Consider the following 24,801-nt stretch of genomic DNA (forward strand, 5'->3'; position numbering starts at 1 on the left):
GTTTATTGTTATTTTTTAAAGAATATGAAAGCTTTGCAATTGCTGCTCCGCGGGAATCTTTGCAATGCAGTCTCTCTTGCTGCTCTGGAAAATGCTGTTTTTAGCTTTCTATTGCATGTTTTCAAAGAGGACATGTTTGATGCTGCAGGGAGAACAACAGCCTGTTGTATAAAGTTGTTTGTTCGAAAACATCTGAAGATATAAGCTATGCATGAACTTGTATATTCTGTAAGAAGTTTTTAAGGCTTATCTTTAACTTTTAAAGATAAAAAGGTAAGATTTTACTGAAGTAGAAGAAACCATACCATTTAATTATCTGAAGACAGTGCTGTGGCCTCTTTAGTATCTTTTTAACTACCTCTCCATGAAGGACCCCCTTCCAGAAACAGTGATGTGATTTCACAGACTGTTTGGAAAACCGAGTCAAATTTATTTGACCTTCTTTGTCTTAACTCTTAGTTGAATTGTGCCCAGTCTTCCATTAACGCTGCTCTTTACATGTTTAAGCCGCCTCATATGGTGCCTCATACCTTTCTCCAAAGTGTCTCATAGAAACCATATGTAAATAAGGCCTTGGAGGCATCATCTATCTGGTGAAATGGCAGACAGCAATAAAAATGGTGGCCTGTTGAACTCTGAGGTCAGCACTTTCACTTTCTTTTCAGTCAAACTGCGAAACTCAAGAAAAACACATATATATATTTTTTTTATTAATCTTGATTTGTCACATAAACTGTTTGCATTTTTATATAGCCATGGATGATTCCAGAATAGCTGAGAATGATATGTGAATATATCTCTGTTTTGGTTAATGTGTAGTGGACTCATTAGATTTGGGGAGTTAAAGGGGGTGTGGGAAGGTGAAGTGGGGCAGCATAAAGGAGGTGTAACAGGGGGGTGAAAGTGTGTCCCTTCTGCAATTGGCTGTGGCCCTAAGTGTCTCATTATGCAGCTTATTGTTCCTTTGTTGTGTCCCCAATATAAATACACACCAGCAGGCCCGCGGCGTGACAGATTTCAAACACTTTCACTCCTGTGGAACAGGCTGTGCAGCAAAATCTCCCCGTGACTCTTTAAAAATTAAGGATTTTGGACAATTTTTAAAAAACAAAAAACAAAAACTGAAATGGATTCAGATGCCAGCTCCACGTGCAGCCGATCCTCATCTCCAGACCTGGTGGTGGATGACTCTGCCGGCAGCTTCTTCTCCAACACTATTTTTCAGAAATACTGCCAGGAGAATAGAAATGGCAGTGAGGCTGACCAAGGCAGGACAGAACGCGGAGGCGGGAAGACCAAGAGCAGGTCTGAGCTCAGCAAGGAGGAGATGCAAGACTTGAGGCTCAAAGTCAACAGCCGGGAGAGGAAGAGGATGCATGACCTGAACCAGGCCATGGACGGACTGAGGGAGGTGATGCCTTACGCTCACGGACCTTCTGTTCGCAAACTGTCCAAAATATCCACCTTGCTTCTAGCTCGCAATTACATCCTCATGCTGTCCAGCTCTTTAGAGGAGATGAAAAAACTGGTCGGGGACGTCTACGGGGGTGGTGCTGCCGCCCAGAGCCGCTCCACTGCCCACTCAACTATCAGCCATGCAGCCACATCTGTTCACCTCCCTCTGCATCCTCTGGCCCAGTCCCTTCACTCTCTGGTGGGCAGCACACCTACAGCTCTGCAGCATCACTCCTCTCCTCCATCTTCAGCTCCAGCGCCTCATTCCCCTCCATCAGCTAGTTTCCTGGGCTTCCATGCTCCAGTGCAGGGCCTTCTCAAGGACCCACTCCACCTTGGCGGCTCCTACAGACATTTTCCTGGCATGCCATGCCCGTGCACACTCTGCCAGCCTCTGCCGACCGCCACCTCCACGTTGCACAGCTTGTCTATGAACAAATGAAGGAGGACTCGCAACAAAATGACTGAATGCCAAACTTGTTCATATTGTACATACAAACTGCTGCTATTTTGTCAAAAAAAATATGTTGTACTTTGTGATAGAGCAACATTGGGCCTTTTACTTGTGTAACAAAATCTGCAACTTATCCAATGTTTGTGGTAAGGAAAGCTTGTAAAAAATTGGAACAGATATGTTCAGGATTTCTATTTTCCTAAATTAAAAAAAAATAAATTTGAAACTAACTTGTTTTTCTCATTCTTCTTATTAATAGTACTTTATCCAAATTGTTGCTGAACAATGAAAACCGCACAAAACGTCTTTACTTCCAAGTAAAAATGTGAGACCAGAAATGATAGATATGTGAGTTTAATTATTATGCAACATAGATTTTACACAGATTTTGTTAGTAGAAATTGGTCAAAGGGGGGATATTTGTTGCTAACCAGCTTAGGGCACACTAAGAGCTAAGGAGGGACAGAAGGGTGAGACAATACGACAGCACAGAAGCTGAATGTGGCGCCATCAATCTTCACCTCAACAGGGTGTTGGAGATGAAAGGACGACACAGGCGCCATGAAGGCGCGCCACTTTTGTCAGATGCAGGCGAGGGACACAACGATGTCCTCAGCTGCAGGCCAGCCATTTGTCACTGTCTCGTATGATTATGGTTATAAGGCATACAAAAGGATTCAATTAAAGCTAAACTCATGATGCAGTTTCATGAACATTTCCCCACACCATCAAACTCTGCAGTCAGCGTTTGCTGTGACCGTCATAAAAGTCAAAATTCAGACCATATGAAATAAAAAATGGCTCAAATAAACCACAAACCTGGCTGTTTATGCAAACAAGACCTATGGAGAGCAATGGACATGATTTAGTTAAACAAGTCAGCAATGGCTGGCCTTCACTTAGCAACAAATCAAGCGTGTAAAATACATGCTTATCCTCCCACGGCTGACAGATGAGCTGGAGATCACGGAGAATGAAGAGATGTAAGTCATTCTCACCCACCTCCTCCTTATCACAGAGCTGAAGAGGGTTTGAACAATGGCCATGCTGACACAAAGACAGGGGGAGTCAAAGCTCTCGTGCCTGGGACATAGACCCCCTCCATTCAATCTACATTTCATCATGGTAACAAGCGCTGTCGGGCCAAAAGGCCTGACACCCTCGCTCACCACAAAGGCGGTTAGCTCAAATATATGAGGCTATTGACACTGTAAAGAGCTCCTGTCAGCGCCGGGGGTTTGTCAGCTGTGGGATGTCTCAGTAGGGGGAAGCAGCTGCCAGCCAAACCAAGCGCTGCGGCTTCTGTCGTGGGGACCGGCACTGCGCCGTCACCTGGTCCCCGGTCCCATGACACAGAGAGCCACAGACCTCCCCCTCTTTACTGGGGCACAGGTGGGAATGGGAAGCTGAACACATTGAGGAGATTAGTGGGGATCGGCTTGCCTTTGCTGGAGGTAGATAATTAGAGACACTGACTTGTGCAAAGCTGGTGTTTTCTGATTGGCACCAGATGGTGTTAACCCACAATATGGCATCAGTGGTCTGGAAAGTCTACGTGCGTGTGTGGCTGGGTGGGTGGGTGGTTGTGAGGACTGTGGTGTGTAATGGATATGCTTCTTAAATCATACAATATGGGCATGTCCTCTGTGTACCATTATGAGCAGCCTCTGCAGTCACCACTGCTGTCCTCAGCATACGCCGACCAGCAGAGGAAGTTCTGATTTAAGTGACACAGTTAGCATGTAACAATGTTCACCACGTAAACTTATTCCTACATTTATAAAAAAAAAAAACAAAAAAAAAAACATCCAAAACTATTTAAAGCTCATTGTTGCATCTGAATTTATTAATTAGCAGATTGTACATAAAGGTTCTAATAGCATCATGACTACTGTAAAACTAGCTTTCAAAAAATCTATTTAAAAATAATATATCAAACTGTCAAATCTACTGTTTAAAAAAGGAAACAAATATAATATTTTTCTAACAGAACATAATTATGGCAAAAGTCCTTTAGAACACTTTCAACTAGGTTTCATAATGTAATCAATATCATTTAATTCATTTTGGTAAAACACTCAAAATGAAGCATCTTAACAATATCCACAATTTTATGCAAGTTCAGAAACTTTACTATGTTTTCATATGAATTATTATTTATGGTTTCGTCTTATGATTCTGCTAACAAACCATAATAATATTATTTTTAGAGAAATTCCGTTTTGAACTTTCAAATTCAGGGGGGTTTATTTATATCCTTATTATTTGGTGAAATTACCATTTACATGACAATTTGGACCATTCCTCCAATGGTTCAAATTTTTTCTCAACCATCTTTTCTCCTCCTGCTTTTCTCAACCATCTTTTTCAGCTCTGCACACAAATTTTCTGTGAGATGCTGACTTTGTGTTGCAAGTAACAACACAAAGTAAATAACTTATTTTAATGTATTTGCTTTGATTCATGCTGCAATACATGAATGAAGTGCCTCGGAGAACCTCCTTTACCAAGCCAAGAATGCTGTGATATAGCATTACACATCTCCCTTTTTTTTATTTAATGTCCACGCCCATGTGGACAGATGGATAAGTTAACTGCTTTAGATTCTGATCAATAGAGTACTGCTTATCCCGACTTGGCTCAGGCCGACCTGCGCTGACAGAGTTAATTAGGGAACTGAAAGGCCCAATTAAGGGGAGTCAGGGCTGGACGTGGGCAGACATATTGGAGGACATACGCACACAATGTGCAGCGTCTGGAGAAAGGCGAACTTCAATTAGGGCAGGACACACTTCCAGAGGCTTGTAGCCTGTTCTTATTCATTTTTTTTGCTCAGTAAAAACACCCCCTACCACCCTTTTTTCCCCCACACAGAATACTGATGAGGGGAAAAGCACAGCTGCTTGGGGTCAATGCACACATCGAATACGGTGAGCACATTTGCTCACAGATGTACAGAGAGGAGGAGACTGATGACAGGATTCACGTTCGAATTGCTAAACGCTGATTAGTTTACATAATGACTGAGAAAAGCTTTGGTCCTGATACACTTAGTTTTTAAAGTTTACATTGGATTTAATTAAAAATAAATGTGTTGAACTATTAGAATCTCTTGCTGAATGTTCTTTTTTTTAATACACTGAAAATCTGTTCTTACTTAATAATGGTTGAAAACATCTAGGTTAATTTATGTAAAATATATAACTATACATTTTAACATAGCAGGAAATATGTAATCACTTTTTATCAGTTTTTTTTTTTCAAATAATCTTTTAAGCTAGTAATTTTCAACTTATTATATGTTTATCAGTTGTAAACATGTGGGTTGTAAGCTAGACATTTAAAAAAATGAAAAAAAGAAAAGTTGAACCTATAACTTTTAAAGCTTTTTCTGAATTGCTGAAGCACTACAAAGCAAATTCTGAATAATCATTCCATTTTTTAATATGTTGAAAAAATATTTATAACTTGTTTAATGATATAAAACAAAATTTATGAAAATACAACCAGAAAACTGAGTAATAAGTGGTTACAAAAATGTTATCAAACAGGTGGCCAATATAAATTTCCCTATCCTTGTAATTATCTTATAGTTTGATTTCATATTCTGGGAGAGTTTTACTTCTGAATACTTTATGTTTTAAAATTAAAACAGATATTTTTTTGATAAACTGATAACTTCAACAGTGACTAACCCAAGCATATAGTAAAGGTGCTCAGCTTTTCATTTATTTTGGAATACAGGATTTAGAGTAAATAGAAGACACAACAAACAAAAAGAAACAATAGGAAGAAGAAGTTATAAATAAACCATCCATCAACCAGACCAAAATTACCGTCTACATTGCTTAAAAAGTGTGAAGGATGGAGCCAAAGATTTTGTCTAAATTTCCTTCTTTCTTTGTTCCTTTATCTATTCCTCTCTTTGTTTCATTCTATTTTTGATTCCTTATTTTATTTCTCTTTAATTTGCTTTTTCACAAAACAACTGGAATTAATTATGTGTCCACATTACATTTTCACTAACGGAAAAGCGAAATAATCAAAACTAATGTTCAGATGATCTGAAATTAAATGTTTAAAGTGCTTTTTTTTAATTTAACAGAGATAGCTCTTTGAAATAGCCTTCAATTGAGTATTTTTGACCATAAATGTGTATTTCAACCATACACATTTATAAATATTCATGTCTATGCTTTCAACATCAAATACGTCACGACGTAACGTCTGCTTTTGGTTGCCTAATTGTTTGGTTCTTTGGAGCCACCGTAGTTGGCGCAGCAAAAAAAATATTTTTTATTTTTTAACTCTAAGATGCGTATCCCTTTGATACAACGATTTTTCGGAAATAGTGAAAAATAAGAGCGTATCTGGGAAAGTCCACGTCAGACTGTATGACGTGGAAAAGTTTTGATATCTGGTGGGGGTCGGAGTTCACTATAATCTGATGATGTCATCGTCTGAAGATGGCTGAAGGGTGAGAGAGAAGTCGCAAAATACTTGTAGTTTTTTGTCTTATTTTATGTAATAGCGGTGTAATATTAAACTGAACTGATTATTGTTGAATTGCGCGTCTCATAAGTGTTAATGTCGGCAATGTGTTGTTACCATGGCGATCTGCAGCTTTAGAAATGAGTTCAGGAAGTGGATTTGTTTACCAAAACATAGCAGCTATAGCTTTAGCTTAGCCTGGTTAGCTTAGTACTAAAACTGTTTAAATCTCCAAATCAAAACCACCAGACTGCACGCGTTCGTAGTTTCTACACCAATTACTAATATTCAGCCGTCGAAGTTGCAATAAATCACCTTCCTTGACGTTTAATCGTATATTTGTCTAACAGCTGACGTTAGCACAGACGTTATCTTGCTCGGCAGTGTTTGACAAACAGAAACACTGAGAATAGCCGCATTTAAACTGTGGTAACACGAACACACTATTTATTTTTTTAAACAAATATCTGGTATTTTTGAAAATGTGTCTTCTACAGAGAAGGCTGGTGGGGAGGTTGGTTTCAGCAGAGCTACCAGGCCGTGAAAGACAAGGTAATCATTTCGCTATATTAACACAGTTAAAATAAATTAATGTTTTGTGTTTATCTGATGCATCGGCCTCGGCTTGTCTAGTTGTTTGCAGTATGAAACTGCAGGTTATTTCATGCAGTTATTCTTTCTCTTCTGTCTCTGTCTGAGCAAACGTGTTACTCAGCTTTGTGGATATCTTTTTCTATTTTTTTATTTTTTTTTTGCTTTTTTTTTTTTTAGAAACTATTTGCACTACAAACTTTTTTTTAGAACTTGGCAAACGTAGTTTGATACTGACGCCAAGGTCACTTGTTTAAGTTACTAATTAAAGGGAGTGACTCTGGGATACATAATGTCCTTTCATTTGCTGTCCTTGTTTTGACAAGATAACGAATATTCGTTCAGCAAAGTGTTTTTCTAAATGCTCTATCAGTGTTTTAATGTAATGAGAGGCATTAATTCTTATTTTATAATTAAGTTAAAGATATTTGAAAACAGTGTGCATCTAGACCTGAGGTGTTAAACCTGCAGCTCTAAAACCTCATATGACTTTAATTACCCTTGACCTAGATTTTTTTATATTAATTTTCTAACAATAGAAAGCAAGTACCATACTGTCCATTTTTTTTAAAGCAAGCCATCATTTCTAACTCCAATTGGCTTCACTCTACTCCAACTTATGTTTTTCTTCTCTTGTAAACTTTGATATTTGAAATTAGCCTCCTGTGTCAAATTAATTGCAACAGTTTAGTAAAATGTTGAAATTCATGCAAATATGCGTCACAAAAGCCAACAGAGGCACATTTGAGGATGGATGCATTTATTTGTCATCAGATTAATTGAAACTGTTAAACTAAAGGGTTTTAAGTGACAGTGGTGAAAATCTATGCCTAAAATTCAGTATTCCATCGGGTGTAAAACTGTGGACTACTTACCTTTTTACAAATGCTGTTTGGAATTTTTGTCAAGATCTCATATAGTCAATGAATATAAAAATACATTGAATATAAAAATACATTGAATATAAAAATGCTCACCACACTTAGAACATGTCCCTGACAGAGACATCTGCTTCACCCCACAAACTCTGTGGCTGAATGCTGAGTTGGTATAAAGTTATGACGCAGTGAAATGGAAATTCTCAAATTCTCTTGAACTTTTTTTGGGCACGTTACCATTTTTTTTTTTTTAACTTTTGAATATATTTTGATATTGACTTTTAGTTTAGTTACTGACTTCCAGTTTGAGCTCAAAAGACTTGAGCCGAAAAGATGTAAGTCTTTATGTTATTGTAGTTTTCTCAACTTTGTTTTCTGACCTAAGCTATTACTGTAATTAACTATGACAAAGCAATTATCTGACTTTTTATTCTGTTTATCTGGCTCTCTGCCCTGCAGTCATCTGAGGCCTTAGAATTCCTACAGCGAGACCTGACAGAGTTCTCCACTGTGGTTCAGCGTGACACAGCCCGCTCGATTGTGGCTACAGCCAATGCTGTCAAAAATAAGCTTGCTGTAAGTCTCTGTCATTTTTGCCATAAAAAAAACAAGTGTTCAGGTGGAGATGGACTGACGTTCCACTGCATCATCTATGTTTCTTTCCAGGTGGAAGGGTCTTCTGAGACAACAGAGAAGGTGAAGAAGAGCCTGACTAGTTTCTTGGGGGTGATAACAGACACTCTTGCTCCACCTTCTGATAAAACCATTGATTATGATGTGATCACATTGGTGGCAACGTCAGCAGGAACCACCGAGGTTTACGACAGTTCTAAGGTCAGTATTGAATACTTGTAACAACAAAGAAGCAAACAAAACTGCAAAGTGTGATTTTTAATTCTTTCTAAGACAGTGGCATCCAAAGTCAGCATGTTTTAGTTCTGGAGGACTGGAGCTGGACACTCACGTTCTAAGATATTCATGCCACCACTCAAAGCTATACAAACCTGTCCAGGGACTTAGTTCAGCACCACTTTCAGACATTTTTAAATCAATACTAAATCTCCAAAGTAAATGTGCAAAGCGAAGACAAAAACCCAGTCAAAATGAACGCCTACGTCCAGTTGAGAATTTGTGGAAAGACTTGAAAATTGATGTTCAAAGTAAAGACCCACCTGACACTGTAATTCCAGGTAAAGATGTGTGTTAAATCAGAGATCACTTGTTAGAACTGATAAAAATCGATGGTGCAAGATCCGATGAGTTGGACAGGATTTCAGCTACATCTGTGACCATAACACTTGACCAATGTTGATACAAGACGTGTGATGTGTAACAACTTGTTTTTTTAGCTTGATGTTTTGTTTTCTGGGTGTATCTCTGAAGAAGTATTATTTCATCATGGTTTTTCCTCTTCCCCCCTCTCTCTGCACAGGGACACAAAACATTATGGTTTTCAATTTCAGCAGGCATCTTGTAAAAACTTGTTTTAGGAGTTAGTGTGCCGTTACAGTAAATAAATAATGCCTAAGAGGCTCGTATTGTTTTTCTGTTTCACTTGAACTTTTCTCTTCGCTCTCCTGGCAGTATGATTTGATAGTACTCTCAAGAATATGGGTCAATAAAACACAAGGCAATAAAAAAAAAGAAAAAAAGAAAAATGTGAAGTCTTGCTGCCAGAGCAGGTATTCCTCTGGGATCAGCCGCTAACCTGACAGGTGGCTTTTTGAAGACTTTTCTGAACATAACCTGCTTCTGTGCAGGTTTTCTGGGAAATTCCCCCAGAAGCGTTCAGCAGTATGCTTGTTTGAGTGTATCTCTGGTTTTAATTTGTTTGTGAATGGACCAACAGTTAAAAGCAAACACATGATTTGTGTGTGTGAACAAAACAGCCATTGTTCAATAATTTATTTAGAAAGTTTTGTGTCTTTCCCCGCAGGCGCGTCTCTACAGTTTGCAGGCGGATCCCGCTACGTACTGCAATGAGCCTGATGGTGAGATGATTAGTGAAGCAGTTTTCATGGGGCCTGAAACATTGTCTTTATGATTTTAGCTGTTATTGTGATCTAATGTGCTTTGTTTTTTTTTTGTTTTTTTTTCTCCAAATATTCTTTGAAGAGAACAAAATCATTTATTTTACTTTTTTATTTTACATTTGCACCTGATTTTTATCAACAGATATTTTATATTTAAATGTTACAATAATATTGTCAAACATTTCCTCAGGCCCTCCTGAGCAGTTTGATTGCTGGCTGTCCAGTTTCAGTCTGGACGAGAAGAAAGGCGAAATATCAGAACTTTTGGTCAACAGTCCATCTATACGAGCTCTCTACACCAAAATGGTATCTCTTTTTAGTTCTCGTTTTTAACTTCCTGCTCGTCTTTCTTTTTTTTTTTTTTAAATCTAAGATATGCAATAAAGGGAGTTTCTCTTTACTCCAGGTTCCAGCTGCTGTGTCCCATTCAGAATTCTGGCAGAGATATTTCTACAAGGTCTTCCAGCTGGATCAGGTACACTGCCATGTTTATTTGAAAATATTGAAGAAATACAGCAAATGAAATAACTGCAGGTGGCTTCTAAGATGTAAATCTGCAAGTCAGATATTTGTCATAGCTTACTGAGGAACTATATGTACAATTTATACTATAACTGATACAATACGGTGGTAAGGTAAATGTCAAGTGCCCATAAACAGAACCAGTGAATGTGTGTTTTTTTTGATGGCTTAATCTGCTTGAGGATTGATGTTTTTTTGTTTGTTTTGTTTTTCATAGTGATGTGGGATAATTTTGTAAAATGTGTAGAATGTGTTGAGTGACATCTGCTGGAGAATCCTGGAATTGCCCAGGACTTTCAGGAACTCAAGCATAAAAAGGCTTTGATGCTGAAGACCAGCTTTAAATTGGATCTTTAGACATTTTTACAACAACATATCTTAAAGGCTGAATGTTTATTTCTCTGAAAGAGTGATTCTCAAAAGAGCCAAAATGTCATTAATTATGTATATCAATTATGATAGGTTTTACTGTAATAATGGACCTGTTACATTTAGATTGATCCAACACGTCACTGATGCTGAAAATGTCTAATTTTGAGTCTTCATGCTACCAGAAGATTTATTGCTGCTATTCTGATCTGTCTATCAGATCATTTTTCTTATTTAGGAACCTCTTTTCTGGCATCAGATTTCACTATAATAATTGTTAACGGCATTAACATGCAGAATCAGTAGCAAAGCATCATTCTGTTACTGTCCCTGTATAAAAATTTGCCTTGCAGCCAAGTGCAAACATAATCAAACATAATCACTCGATGAAAGTGGCCAAAAAAAAACCTCAGAAAAAAACGTAGCACAAGTATCAGACTAAAATGACTACAAAAAATTACACCCAGTCATATTTTGAATGCATGTAGTGACAGAATAGATGCATAATATGTGCTAAGCATCACCAGACCCTTTTACCCTTGTTTATTTTTTTGGTTTATCCACTTTGGGTGAATCTGAACATAGCTGCTGACATATGATGTTTCCATCCCTTTGATCAGGACAAAATGTGTAAAAGTCAGTTAAATAGGATGTTTTTCCTCAAAGCTGCTGCAGTCCCGTGTGGAAGCACCTGCACACCTAGAATAAAACGTGACCTAAGATTTTGAAAATGGCTTAGCATACGAGTCACAAAATATTCCAAGTCTTTGCCACTAAAGCCTTGTGGGCAAACAGAGTTTGACGGAGCTTGAGGAACTCTTAGATTTAGAAATGAATAAAGAAATGAGGGCTGCGGCAAAACTTTTAACAGAACTGTAAAATATCACCAACATCAAAATCTTCTACTATTTAGAGCAATAAAACGTTATTTTTTCTGTGCCGTGTTCAGGAGGAGGCGAGGAGAATGGTCCTGAAGCAAAAAGCAGAGCAAAGTGCTGACATAGAGACCCTTGGATGGGATGAGGAGGAGGAAGGTATGTAGACAGCAAACAATCTGTCAGCTTTCATGTAAGGCGTTTCACTCACTGTGTTCTCTGGTGTTTCTGATCACGTTTCAGGTGATTTTATTGGAGCTGCTTCACCACCTCATCTCCCCGTCGCGTCCCCGTCAGACACCAACTCATCCGCCTGCTCTGCGGCTCCCGCTGAGAGCACCCTGATGAGCCCTGTCCTCTCTCCGAGTGAAGAGCCCAACACCACCCTCTCGGTCAGCAGCGACAGCATCAGCCTGCCCACGCAGGTGGAGGTGCAGCCTCCGCCCGCCGCCACAGAGCTCACCAAGAAACTGAACGAAGCAACGCTGGAGGACGTCGTCGACAACAAACCCGAAGAGCAGAAGACCAGAAGGAGCGACTCGCCTCCAGAGGCTCAGGCGGAGCCGTCCGCGGCGACGTCAGTGCGAAGTCCTGCTTTTAAACAAGCAGAGGTGGCGAAAGAGGAGGGGCCGCAAGACCTGAGAGTGTTTGAGCTCAACTCCGACAGCGGAAAGTCAACGCCCTCCAACAACGGCAAAAAAGGTACAACGCCGTGTTACCGCTGCGCCCCGTACTGAGAACTTAATAGTTTTAGAAGCTTCTCATTGTTGGGCTTTTGTCCTCCAGGCTCTAGCACAGACGTGAGTGAGGACTGGGAGAAGGACTTTGACCTTGACATGACAGAAGAAGAAGTCCAGCTGGCTCTGTCTAAAATAGAGGATACTGGAGAGGTAAGTCTGGAAGGAGTACCTGGAGAGAACCCACGCATGCACATGGAGAATATTAAAACTCCATGAAGAAAGACCCCAGGCTGGGACTCGAATGCACCTTGCTGCCCTGTACTAAACTCGTAATCTATGAAATCAATACAAAAAAAAACAATTTAATGCCGTAAAGCAGTTATAGGAGGACAAAATACACAAGTAACAGAAAAATGAAATGATTAAAATAAGGAGGTCCTAAGAATGTGTTTATCATTTTAAAAGACGCACCAGCTGGATTAAGCGTAGTTAAAATGTATTAGTTGTGAAGATCTAAACGGGCAGGGAGAAAAAAATACATTTATTCTTGTTTGTGTTTAAATTTACGCTCTCTAAACCGCCAACCTTGTGGTTCACGTAAAGGGTAACGAGTCGTAACTGTATTATGTCGGGTAAATATTCAGGAGGTCGGGGATGTTTTGCTAATTCTCTCCTTCCTTCTCCTCTTACCAGCTGGACGAAGACTGGGAGAACTGGGACTGAGAGCCTCACAAGCAGAACACGACTCACTGTCAAAGCAGTCTAGAACCGTGCTTCTTGTGTTTTAACTCTTTCCACCGTGTCACCGTGTCATGATTGTCAGTTGGGGTTTTTCTAGCTGGTTTGGACCATGCGGCAAACCTGTTGGAAAAAGAGAAACCCCAAGGGCAATAAGAGCTGGACTGCTTGGTCAGCTGTCAGATTAGAGCAGGTAAACGTCTATAGAGAGGTTTCTGAGCGTCCTCTCGTGTAGAAAGCTTATGACACTACTGTACAGCGGGTTGCAATTTTTCTGACCTTGAAGCTAACCAGCATTCAAAGTCAGTTAAGTTTTGCAGCGGCAGAGAAGTTGCTTTCTTTTTTTTCCCTCTTTATGCCATTAAAAACATCTCATGTTGCGAGTCTTAAACTTGAGCCGCAAGATGGCCAATAAACTGTAATGCTGCTTGTCACCTTTGTAAGATGAAAGCGATCATTGAGTGGAGGTCCATCTCGTGTTTCTGTCTTTCCTCGTTTTCCATCTTTAATATGCAAGCGAATCCAGGAAAATGGAACAAATATTCTGGCCTTCTTTTCGTTTTGGATTCCTCTTGACTTTGATCCTAAGGCCTTGCAGACACACGCAGCGGTGTGACGACTTGCTCCAAATGTTTCCTGTCCCCGTTTGCTCCCTCACATCCTTCAATTCGATATTTAAGCCTTTTGCTGACTGTATATTAGTTTGTGTCACCTTCAAACACGCCACATGGGTTATGAATGTCTTGTTTGATTAGAGTGAACTAGTTAACCACTGGTCACATTTGATGATGGGGAATTCAAACTGGTATGACATCTGATCCTTGACTTTAAGGGTAGCATCTCTTTCTATTTACTTGTTTGAGAAAGGACGTATTAAGTTTCTCTGTTGGTTGGGAAAGCTCAGCAGATGGTGTGCCAAGCAGACCAAGGAGCACGCTCCACGCTTTTGTTTTTTGTTTTGTTTTGTTTTTTTTTCACCTGTACCGTATCTGAGAAAACTAAGCCAAGAGGTGTAATATTTATATTGGAATAAATGCTTAATTATTGTAATTATCTGCTTTTGATTGCATGTCTGTGCAATGACAATATGCAAAACATTGTACAGATGGTTATCGTTGAGTTGTATGTTTTACTTTGTTGTTGTTTTCAGGCTGTTATTCCAGCCTTTGTTGCATGTCTGTAATTTTCAGCTGTGCGTTTCCTTCAGTTTCAGCTGTTCTGCACACATCTGTCTTCAGAGCTGTCAGGATTATTTTTCAAGTATTTCACTTGATCTCTCAAATGATTATAATGATTAAAAAAATGCCTACTATAATTCTTGTCATGAATTACTGCATATTTCTGGTTAGATGTTGGAGGTTCATGCATGAATACAATCCCCTCCTGTGGGAGTAAGAAGGAAGAGTCTTCTTTTCTTGTTTTCACAAAATGGGTTTCCTAAATTCAAACTGCTCTAAAAAATCTGTAAACAGTGCACAATATATATATTTTTTGTATTATTCTTTTTATTCATCTCAATACATACGTTTTGTATTGTCGTAAAACCATCAGCGGAAATTGCTTTTTCGTATTTTCAAAAATTTAAGAAAACCTCCACCTGCATATCGGAGAATGTTTGTTCAGTGCAGAATAATCCAGTTTGGATTTAATCAGACTAAATGTTTCAGATTATGAACTGGAACTAATCTGGTGGGATCCAGCTTTCTTGAAAAATGTGCAATAATAAGAATTGTAGCTGCATGCAGCTTAAAGCATTTACACCATTCGCACCAAATCCACTTCCTTGGCTTCCTTGGCTCTCTGAACGTCACAGATGGGTGAAGTACCCAATGAGAGTAGCACAACTTTAACATTTTTTTTTTGCCCAAGTAAAAAAAAAAAAAAGTAACCATTTGAAAAAAAAATTACACAAGAATGAAAAGGTATTTTGTAAAAAGGGTGATTAAGCACCGAATAAAAAAAAACAACAACAAACATTAGACCTTTCAGACCATCCAGAATTTTTTCTCAAAAAAGAGTAATATTTCTTGATAAAACTACTGACGTAAAAGTAAAAATTAAAAGTGTAGTAAAACTACAAGAAGTAACTTCTCATAGTTGACATTCTTGTTTTTATTGATGATGTAAAGGTAAAAATTTGCCTTGTATTGATAATATTCAAAGGAAAATAACATCTAAGACCTTCGGAACAGATGGAAACATTCATCAGGTCTATGTAACGTCTTAACACTGCCCAGCAATAGTTGATCAACTTCACAATGACAAAACCAACCACCAGACGGCGCTGTTGCTCCATCCAGTGACCCTCCGGCAGAACTTGCCACTCCTTTTCTTTCAGCAGCATCCATCTCGCATCTTATTAGCCACAATATTCCTCTCTCATAATTTGGTGTTACAGTTTCCACATTTCTACAAGGAATCGCTTAATTGATTACCTTGACTTGCTGTGTCAAGGGAAGGATTTAGGGATGTGTTGTGAGGATGTGTATCTGGAGGCATCAGATGGGTAAAATGTAGGTCACAGTGGAGGGACACCTGTGCAGCTGGCTGCCTCTGCAACATGGATGCTGCTGGTAAAAATGGCTTCTGTCTGAGAGTGTCTGTCTGGGTTTTTTTTTTTTTTTTTTTTTTTTCTGCAGAATACATGTGGAGGGTAGAGTTTCCACCCCCAAAACACAGTGACTAATAAAAGAAATTATTGAAATGTTAATTGCTTTCAGTAATTAAATTCAAAAAGCTATATTACATAGGTTAATTACACATACTCTGATCTATATTATTTATGTTAAGTTTGATGATTATGAATATGTCTTACAGATAATAATATAGTTATTAAAAACATTCAAACATTACATGCAACCATATAAAAAGAGCTTTGGTGCAGAGGTGTTACGTTATTGCCTACACAGTTATAGAGACGAGACTGCTGACTTGTCAGCTGTTCAGCAGACGATCGTTGAATGTTGAATGTTTACTGACTGCTATGTCTAAGCAGTCGAAGGAAAAGTGCAGAAAATAAAAAGTTTCAGTTTTTAAATTGAATTAGCAATGTAAAGTAGCTTTCAATGATATTACCAAATTTAATTAAATAAATTGACTGATAAACCCATCAACTTATTTGGCAGCATTGTTTGCGAATGTAATCACTTCCATATGTTTGTTCATACATCTGCAGACATTTTTTCCCCAACAGTTTTATTAAAATTCTGATACATTTGTGTACAAAGTATTATTAGCTTAAAACCTACTTGAGGAGTTGTCAGGGCATATTGTCTCCAGGTTTCACCAATGAAAACAACATTTGGAGTTTGTGATTTTGCTATTTCAATACCTACGTGGCATCTGGACTAATTAGTCCAGCTTCATCCTAAAATGTAGAACTTTTGGTCTTGTCAAGTCAGGAATGGTGTATACCAAACTAAAAATCCTTTAAAGTGTTGTTTGTCCATCACAGTATCTTTTTTTTTTTTTTCACTAAACCTTCTTTAAAATTGGAGTTTAGTTTTCTTGATATCTTTGACCCGGTTTAAGAATCACAGGTCCAATTAAGCTGAGCTGAGTTTCCTTTTCATTATTATTATTATTTTTGAATGACTGTGCACGCAGTCATATTTTCACAAATAGGAGACAATGGACAGAACAAACATTTCATCTGTAGAAAGTACAGCACCTATTTTTCGGCAGATTGAAATTTCAGCCTTGGAATATTTATGTTTTTTAAATTAATTTTATGTTTCCAGTAAATGAAAACATTGCTTTCTCTTGTTGGATTGAAATCCGAAATAATTTAACTTTCCAGTCGTATTTTTGATTTATTGAGACGCACCTGTAAGAATCTTAATGGTTGCGTCCAAAAAGAGCTTTCTCTTGTGGCATCTTCTTACGTTGTTAATCTTAATGCTTGCCTTTCATGCTTGTTGCCTGCCTTGGTAATGGCTTGCGCACATGCTGCCCTACGCAGACCCCAAATAACCAAACACCATATACGTTACATTCTTCCTTACTCTGTTCCCACTCTGAGGTCTTAGTCAGCAGAAAGGATGTAAAGGAATTTCCTGTCGTAGCCCAATGCTCGCTGCTGCCGGCTGTGTAGTATGTGTGTTTTACATTAGCACCGACTCCCTCAGATGTCAAGTACAGACCATTTCACAGAGGACAGACGGTAAAAAGGAGGGAGGCCAATCAGACTGTTGAGAGAAATACTTCTCCCCTGAGGATCCTTACAGCTCCACTCGCTCCCTCCACCCTCCGCCCCCTTTATTAATCCATCCTCGACCGAACTCTTCCTGCCTCTTCTTTCGTCCCTCTGTCCGCATACTGTCAAAGATGCAAATCGAGTTGCGACCCTAAAAGAAAAAAAATAAATAAATAAATGCATGCACAATCACAGGGAGTCAGGGTGAGGTCATTGTCACCAGAGCGAGCATTATTCTCGACACCCTGAAGGGAGAAACCCTGGAACCCTTCTGCCTTTCAGAACGCACAAAAGAGCCCCACTGAGGGAGGAGGAAAGCTATGGAATGTGTTACCAGGGTTTTCTATGGAACAGGTCCCCAAATTCAAATTCAGTTCAGACTGTCCACATGTCTGGGGATTACTTTGTAAATACTCTACGTCTTGAATTCTCCTTTAAGCAATTTTAATGTCACACAGGAGCTGAAATCAAGTGTAAATCCATAGTTTTGAGCCATAAAGTGCAGATGCATCTTTAAGAGTTGTGGGGGAAATAAAAAAAACAAACAAAAAAAAAGAAAACTTCTGAAGTGCTCTTGAGATGCCTCAGGATTTTTCCATGACAAACCCATCGCCTTTCCCAACGCAGAGCAGTGGGAACTGGCTACTTTGTTTGTCTGGGAAGAATGCAGGGTTTAGCCCAGGAGGGGAAGGCTGGGGGAAAAGCATGATAACTCCCACTCCCATTCAGATTTATGGTGAAGACAGAGGGGCTCCTCTTGATGCACGTCAAGGGACCGGCAGAGCGCCGCCCCTTCTGTTCCGGGCCAGCCAAAGCAAATGTTTAGCTGAACAAACCCCTGGCCATTCCTTACACCCCTGGCTCTTTGTCTTCCTCTAGTGCATGTCTCTTTCTGCTCCATCATATGGGGAAGCAGGCTGTGGTTCTGCTGTACGGATTGTAACATGGTGATGGGATTTATATTTCTTAGTGTCAAAAGCCTGAGTGTGAGAGGTTCAGCATCTTATTTATTTTTTTTGATAAAAAAGAATATAGAAATCAGCAAATTTATTTTGAAAAACAACAATAAATACATGAAATACAGATCTACTACTAACTTTTTACATGCAGCCATTGTATTTCTTAAATTTTTCATTTATCTGCATCAAGTTCTGGCTTTGTCTCATCAAATGTTTAAAAATCCTCCAAGCGAGCCTGACAGACGTGTGAACAGAGCTCATCTTGAACTGTTTTCAGTTCGCCATTAATTTCTTTCTTTCGTTCCCTCTAAATATTCCTCTTTTACCAGATTGTTCTCCATCCTGTCTTTTCATTACTGCCTCATTTATTCTTTTATCCAGTCTTCCTATTACTGCTGTGGGACACCTAAGGCCCTATTCATCTTCCCCCTTTATGGGTTCCCATTTTCACTACCCGGTCTGACCAGACAGGCTCCCTCTAACTCATCCAAACTGAGGTCTGTAATTAAAGCCCAGATTGTTTTACAGTGATGCCACTTGGTTCTTTATCATTATGAAAACACACAAAGAAAAGATCAAACCTTTTCTGTGAGGTGAACATGGGCACATCAGATTTGACCTTTTACCTTACTTTAACTGCTTTTCTCCAGGTCATGTCAAAATGTCTTTGCCAAACTTTTAGGTTGTTATTATTTACTGGCTGCTTAATTTGATGTATCTCTCACATTAGCGGCAGTTCATGTCTGATTGTTTGTTCAACCCTCTAGTGACAACTTTAATTTCCCAGAGTCACATGCTGCCTGCAGGAGGGAGTTGAGATTCAGTAAGAGTGAACCAGTCACTGCCAGACAAATTGTTACGGCAAGAAACAATATGTTGATGAGTGTGTTGGGCTAAAAATTCAAAAGACCATAATCTACCATGGACAATGCAAGAAAAGTGTGGTTTCTGTAAAAGCTATTTTGCTAAGATTTTCTTGAGTATACTTCAAATAAGTGAAGTTCCTTCACGTTTTTCTGTTTTTTACCCAACGAACAACAGTTTTTATTTAACTTCCAACTCCACTAATTTGAACATAACATATAACACTTTTCTGTTTTTGTTTTTTTAGTTTAAGGGTAAATTCATAATTAATGTTAAGCTGGAACAGCAAACAAAAACACACTCTCCGGAAAAAGTTTGAAAACAAACCAAAGCCTTAAATGACCCTTGCAGTATCACATTTTGGAATAAAGTATTTCTTTATATTTAATGTATATTTTTTAGCCTTACAGTGACAGTATATTAAGTCTGTGAATCTACTGTCACAAAGATTGAAAAACAGTCATCCTTGAAATAAGCGCAGCTTTAAATCTTGTTATATTAAGAATAACTTAGTACAATGAACGATACGTCTGTGAACACCTATGGGTTATGGGTTAGATAACCCATATTTTAAAATGCTAATTCGTTGAACCCAGGCTAAATGCAAGTTGTTGTTTTTTTCTATAACAAGAAAGAAATAACAAGGCAAACTAATCCTAATCCTAGTCTCCTACTGTGTTCTATGCCCAACCACTGCACTGAAAGTCGTGCATAGACCTCAGCTTTGTCATGGGGGGGGGGAAGTGACTGGACTGTCTGTATTCAGGCTCCTGATACTGCCTGATCCACCAAAGCTGCTGATTCTGGCACTGAGACTGGCAGCTTCTCCCCCCTTTAAAAAAAGCCTCTGCCTCTGTCCCAATCCAGGAGATCTGATTGACACTGTGCGAGTGCCATCTGCCCCTGGACAAGATTACACAGTGCACTGGGCCAAGAAATCCTCCAGATTAAATATGAAATATAGGGCAGGAATGGCTGTGTCTAGATTTAGTTCTGCAATGTTTGTCCTGTTCACGTTCGTGCACCTGAAAGATTGCTTTTTGCAAATACATGTCTGGACTTTTCTTCAGTTGTCTGATCGATTATTTATTATCTGAAAAATCTTCCAGAAGAAATTCTAATCTTGTTCTTTTTCAGCTTTAATCAATGCAATTCAGATTTGTCTTATTAGTATGATTAACTAGTTGGTTGGTCAAACTGCAGGAGAAACAGAAAGGTAATTGACAAAAGCACAGAGTGAGCAAAAACAACTTAATCCAAAATTTGTTGCTATAGAAACTGTGCCTTTCCCCCCTGCTTCAGTTGAATTGGAGTTGCACATTTAACAGCAGGAACAAATTACCACTTGTTTTGTTTTCTGTGAATTTCCTGTGGTGTGGAAGGTACTAAACTCAACTTATTCAAAATAAGGTTTTCTCTCTGACTAAAAAACAATATTCTTTGACACTAATCAAGGTCTATTTTAAGAAATTGCAGAATGTTGAACAGCTCAGATTTTTAAAAGATTCCCCTTTGTGTTTGTTTTCCAAGTGAATATATAAAAGTGCTAACCAGCTTCCAAAGAGAAGACATTTTTTTTTTTTTTTGGAGTCAAAGAAAAAACACAATTTAGTTTGAAATGGTAGATATCTTCTCAACCACAGCCGTTATAGTCATGGCTCTATAGCTCATCACATGATGGGTTATAACCCTGGGAGTGTGTTTTTTTTTTTTTTTTTTCCAAATCAGGTTTAATCTTATTTAGGAATTAGTTCTTGCTGATAGCTATTAGACTGTGGTTGTCTTCACCAACTCTTAAAAATACAAAACAAAACCAAACAGACAAACAGAAACGGCACTGTGGAAGACCAGCGTTAACTTTACAGAAACTTTTAAAATCAACCTTTCAGTCAGGCCCAAACAGCGTTAACTTGACTCGTTTAATTGCAATAACAAGACGGACTCTGAATATCTCATTTACAGCTGTTTTTGGTTTTGAAAACATCAAATGCCTCCCACATTAGTTCATCATTTCATGCTTCGGAGGTGATTTGCAGCTTGTAGTCAGCATCAGAGCTCGATCTCAGGGGGGAGCTCAGCAAAACGTCCAGATGGATTTTTCTTCTCCTCTGGCAGACAGAATTAAGCAGAAGATTGCAAATTTTCCTGAAGTATGTCCAAATTTTTGTCTAAAGGTGTTCTATGATGCTTTATGGTTACCTTTTGAATAGAGTTTCTGCATTATTTGTGTGTTATGTGACCTTCTTGTTCCCCTCAATTAAACCCTTTAAGCAAAAATAGGGATTTTACTCCCAAACCGTGAAAGATTCCTTGTGTGCTGTGTTGATGGACACTTGGTCCTGACATAACATTTGCTCTCAGTCTTCAGAAACAAGGAGCTGAGCGAGTTGTAATAAAGGTTGGACGATGGAGGACTTGAGTGTAGTGCTGTTCTGTTGCAAGGGGACATATGACGTCATTACTCACAGCTAAAAAAGCCATTTAAGACAGCTTCTATGCTCACCATGGGCCAACCCACCCACTCTACAGCTACAGGCCAAGGAAGGGCTGGGGTGTGGACTGTCTTTAGAGAATATATTAACAGTATTGGACAACTTGGCTGTAGTCTTTGACAAGCCATTGCTGTCTTACTGTAAACTTTCTTGAGCAAAGTTATCTTGGACAAATCTACAGTACAGAGCAAAAGTTTAAACTATCTCAATTTTTTTTTCTTTTTTTTGTTAGAGGCTTTCATGTAGTCCTTAAAAAGGTCCTCTTCAATTTTTCTTTAGACTTTTTGAAGGTCTAAAAAAGGTCTATATGCTCAGAAGCAAGAATCATTCGCTGCTGCTGCTGCTGCTGCAATTGTTAGGTTTGCTAACTTTCTAACAAATGAAAATGCTTTAGTCTAAATAATTCTAATGTAGCTCTGGATGCATGTTTAGTTTTGTTATCTTGCCGGAGAGTGAACCTCAATCCTAGCCTGAAGTCTTATGCAGCCTTAACCAGGCTGTCTCATTGACTCTGACCATCATTGTCTGGTGAACAAAAGCTTTCTCCGTTTCATAGAATAGATTATATCTTTACCATGATTTGTGTTAGTTTTTTACTACATTTTCTGTTTTGCATGCCCGACCTGGGCGTCTTTCTACACATGTTTACTTTGACGGTCTTGTGGCTTGCAGAAAACTGCAGGCAAGACTTTACGGCCACTCCTCCATTAAGTCCATATTTGTAATGAGCACAACTACTGATTTTTCTCACAAAAATATTCTTCCAGCTGAGCTTTGGCTGTTTGTAGCTCCTCTAGATGTGCAGCAGGTCCCCTAGCTTCTCTAAGTACACCTGGGATGCTAATGAAGGCGATTGGTGGTAGGGGATTTATTTATTTATTCTTTTTAGTGGTATCAGAGTTAAAGAGGTTGAATATAAGTGCACACCATTCATACTTTTATTTGGGAAAATCTTTGTGTCTCTTATCTTCTACTCTGCAATTATGCCCTAATTTTCATCTATCCATTGATTACACCCGCCTGTCCTTGCAGGGTTGCATTGGGCTAGTGCCTATCTTTACCTGTCATTGGGGAGAGCCAGCCCAGTTGCTCCAATCCATCCAGCTCTGTACTAGTATTGAGAAACAGAGATGAGGCAAGGCAGTCCAAGGAGAAACATGTGGCCAGCTGGCTGTTGCGGGTCCAGCTGATGTCTAATGGAAAGCATGGGCTGGTAAGCCAGCTTGAAATTCTCATTCATGTTTGACGGAATCCACATATCAAAGATGAGTTCAGAGTTGTTCCATAAACCAAACGAAGGCTTTGATTCAATGACAAGGAGCAGGCTAAGAGACGAGCATCTCTTTTTTTTATTACTAAGGCAAGCAAAAGTATGAAGGGACGTGACCAAAAAAGACATGCTACAGGGTGAAATAAAACTTTGATTTCTCAGTTTTGTCATCGTGTTGGTCATGCAAGAATGCATTCCAGGGGCCCGCTATTCCAAATGGAAAAAGAGGAGGACAGGAATTAGTTGAGGGGGGCTCTAATATAAAACATATGTGAGTTAAAGATGCGGTCAGAGGGGAAGTTTGCCTTTACCATAATTCAATGATTTTTGTGTGAGCCTCAAAAATATAATGGATTTTTTTTTTCCCCCTGCACCATCCCACATTCAATCTTGTGGCCTCGAGAGGCTCCGACCCCTAAAACAGTTTATGTTTCGCCCCGATGTAAACACTTCCATATGCGACGAGAATGCGTTAAAGAGCAGCCTCAGCCACGGCTTGGACATCCAACAAAACATCTGTGATAACTCCTAATCCAAGTTCAATATGCATGCAGAGCTGCACACATGGGGATGGATACTTTCAGAGTGAGGAGAGAGAACAGGGGAGAGGGGCACAGTAAAGGGGGGAGGAAGCGCTGGAATGAAAAGTGTCTTGTCGACAAAAGGGAAATATCTGAGGTTTGGCAAGAAACCAGAGTTTGGGGTGTGGAAGTTTATTGTGATGTTCGGCTTTGGAACTGAGGCCCTCACACTATTTTTTCGCTGTTGAGCATCAAGTCTTCAGCAATGTACAACAGTTGAGGAGCAATGAGGCTGAGGTTTTTGCTGAGAAGACTAATTTGGCTTTGAGTGTTGCGGTTGTAGTGTAAAACATGAACTGTGCGAGAGGTGCTTTGATGTTTTGCGCAGCAATTCTGCCTGTGGACTCAAACACAGCATGTCGATGTTGGCGGTGGCAGTTTAAGAGGGTGGATCTTTAGACGGTGACAGATTGATGAATAGGATTAAAAAATTCTCAGGTTTGCTTTTGGTCTCTATTCCTGGAAGCCAAAGAGATGGTCACATTGACAAACCAATTTTTACCCTTTAAAGTACAGTGAATCCGAATTGTTCATCTTAATGACCAAACATAATGTCCCTGTTCCTCTTTAGGTGATTCTTGAGCTCAGTGAAATACTCCCAGCCATTTTCTAAAGATGAGCTACATTGTTTTGCCCGAGTGTTTACACTCCATAAAATGTAAACCTTTTATAACCACAAATGTTTGTGTTTCATTGAGCTTGCAAGAGATAGACCAGTTTCAGTTGGTGCATAAGTGGAAGGAAAATGGTTTTCAAAATATTTTACTACTAATACAAACCTGAAATATGTACCTTGTATTTGGAATAACCCCCAAAGTCAGTTTATCAATAAATAGTGTCTATATTATTTAATTTCAGCATAAAAAAGTTAGTATTAACACCACTGGAGAGGTGTTGGAGAAAGTTGTGTAGATGTCACACATGTGAAGTTATAATACAATATCTTACAGCATCTTACAGAGCATTGTTCCATCCATCATCTGAATATGGAAAGGGTGTGGCACAGCTACAACAACACCAAAACATTCACCTTGACTGACAGGCCAGACAAAGAGAGCATTAATCACAGAATCAGCCACGTGGCTCATGGTAACTCTGGAGGAGCTGCAGAGATCCACAACTAATTGGTGGGAATTTGTTGAAAGGATAGCCCAAACCCTGATGGCATCATTTTCAAATCAAAGTATCCAGAATGGCCCAGTCAAAGTTCAGATCTAAAATACAACAGTCGATGGAATCTTAAAAGCACATTTTTACCGTTGCTCTCCATCCAGTAGAGACTGAGCTACTTTGCAAAGAAGAATAAACATTTTAATCTCCAGTTGTGCAAACGTGGCAGAGACAAATCCCCAAA

The 24,801-nt window shown here is 39.1% G+C and overlaps 2 protein-coding genes across 2 annotated transcripts; both read left to right on the forward strand.

Moving 5' to 3' along the window:
• Positions 1–1,026: 1,026 nt before the first annotated feature.
• On the forward strand, positions 1,027–2,113 carry olig4 (oligodendrocyte transcription factor 4). Its single transcript, XM_015060419.1, has one exon. The coding sequence runs from the start codon at positions 1,127–1,129 to the stop codon at positions 1,895–1,897; it is 771 nt and encodes a 256-aa protein (XP_014915905.1). The 5' UTR covers positions 1,027–1,126; the 3' UTR covers positions 1,898–2,113.
• A 4,087-nt stretch (positions 2,114–6,200) lies between these two features.
• bsdc1 (BSD domain containing 1) lies at positions 6,201–14,401 on the forward strand. The gene is made up of 11 exons (XM_015060423.1): positions 6,201–6,386; positions 6,898–6,952; positions 8,329–8,445; positions 8,536–8,703; positions 9,806–9,860; positions 10,093–10,208; positions 10,309–10,377; positions 11,743–11,827; positions 11,912–12,370; positions 12,455–12,558; positions 13,042–14,401. Exons 1-11 carry the CDS (start codon positions 6,376–6,378, stop codon positions 13,069–13,071), a joined length of 1,269 nt encoding a protein of 422 aa, XP_014915909.1. The 5' UTR covers positions 6,201–6,375; the 3' UTR covers positions 13,072–14,401.
• Positions 14,402–24,801: the final 10,400 nt, after the last annotated feature.

Source organism: Poecilia latipinna, unplaced genomic scaffold (genome assembly GCF_001443285.1).
Source record: "Poecilia latipinna isolate Pla-1442-1.1 unplaced genomic scaffold, P_latipinna-1.0 Scaffold1713, whole genome shotgun sequence".
In the NCBI taxonomy this organism is placed as follows: domain Eukaryota; kingdom Metazoa; phylum Chordata; class Actinopteri; order Cyprinodontiformes; family Poeciliidae; genus Poecilia; species Poecilia latipinna.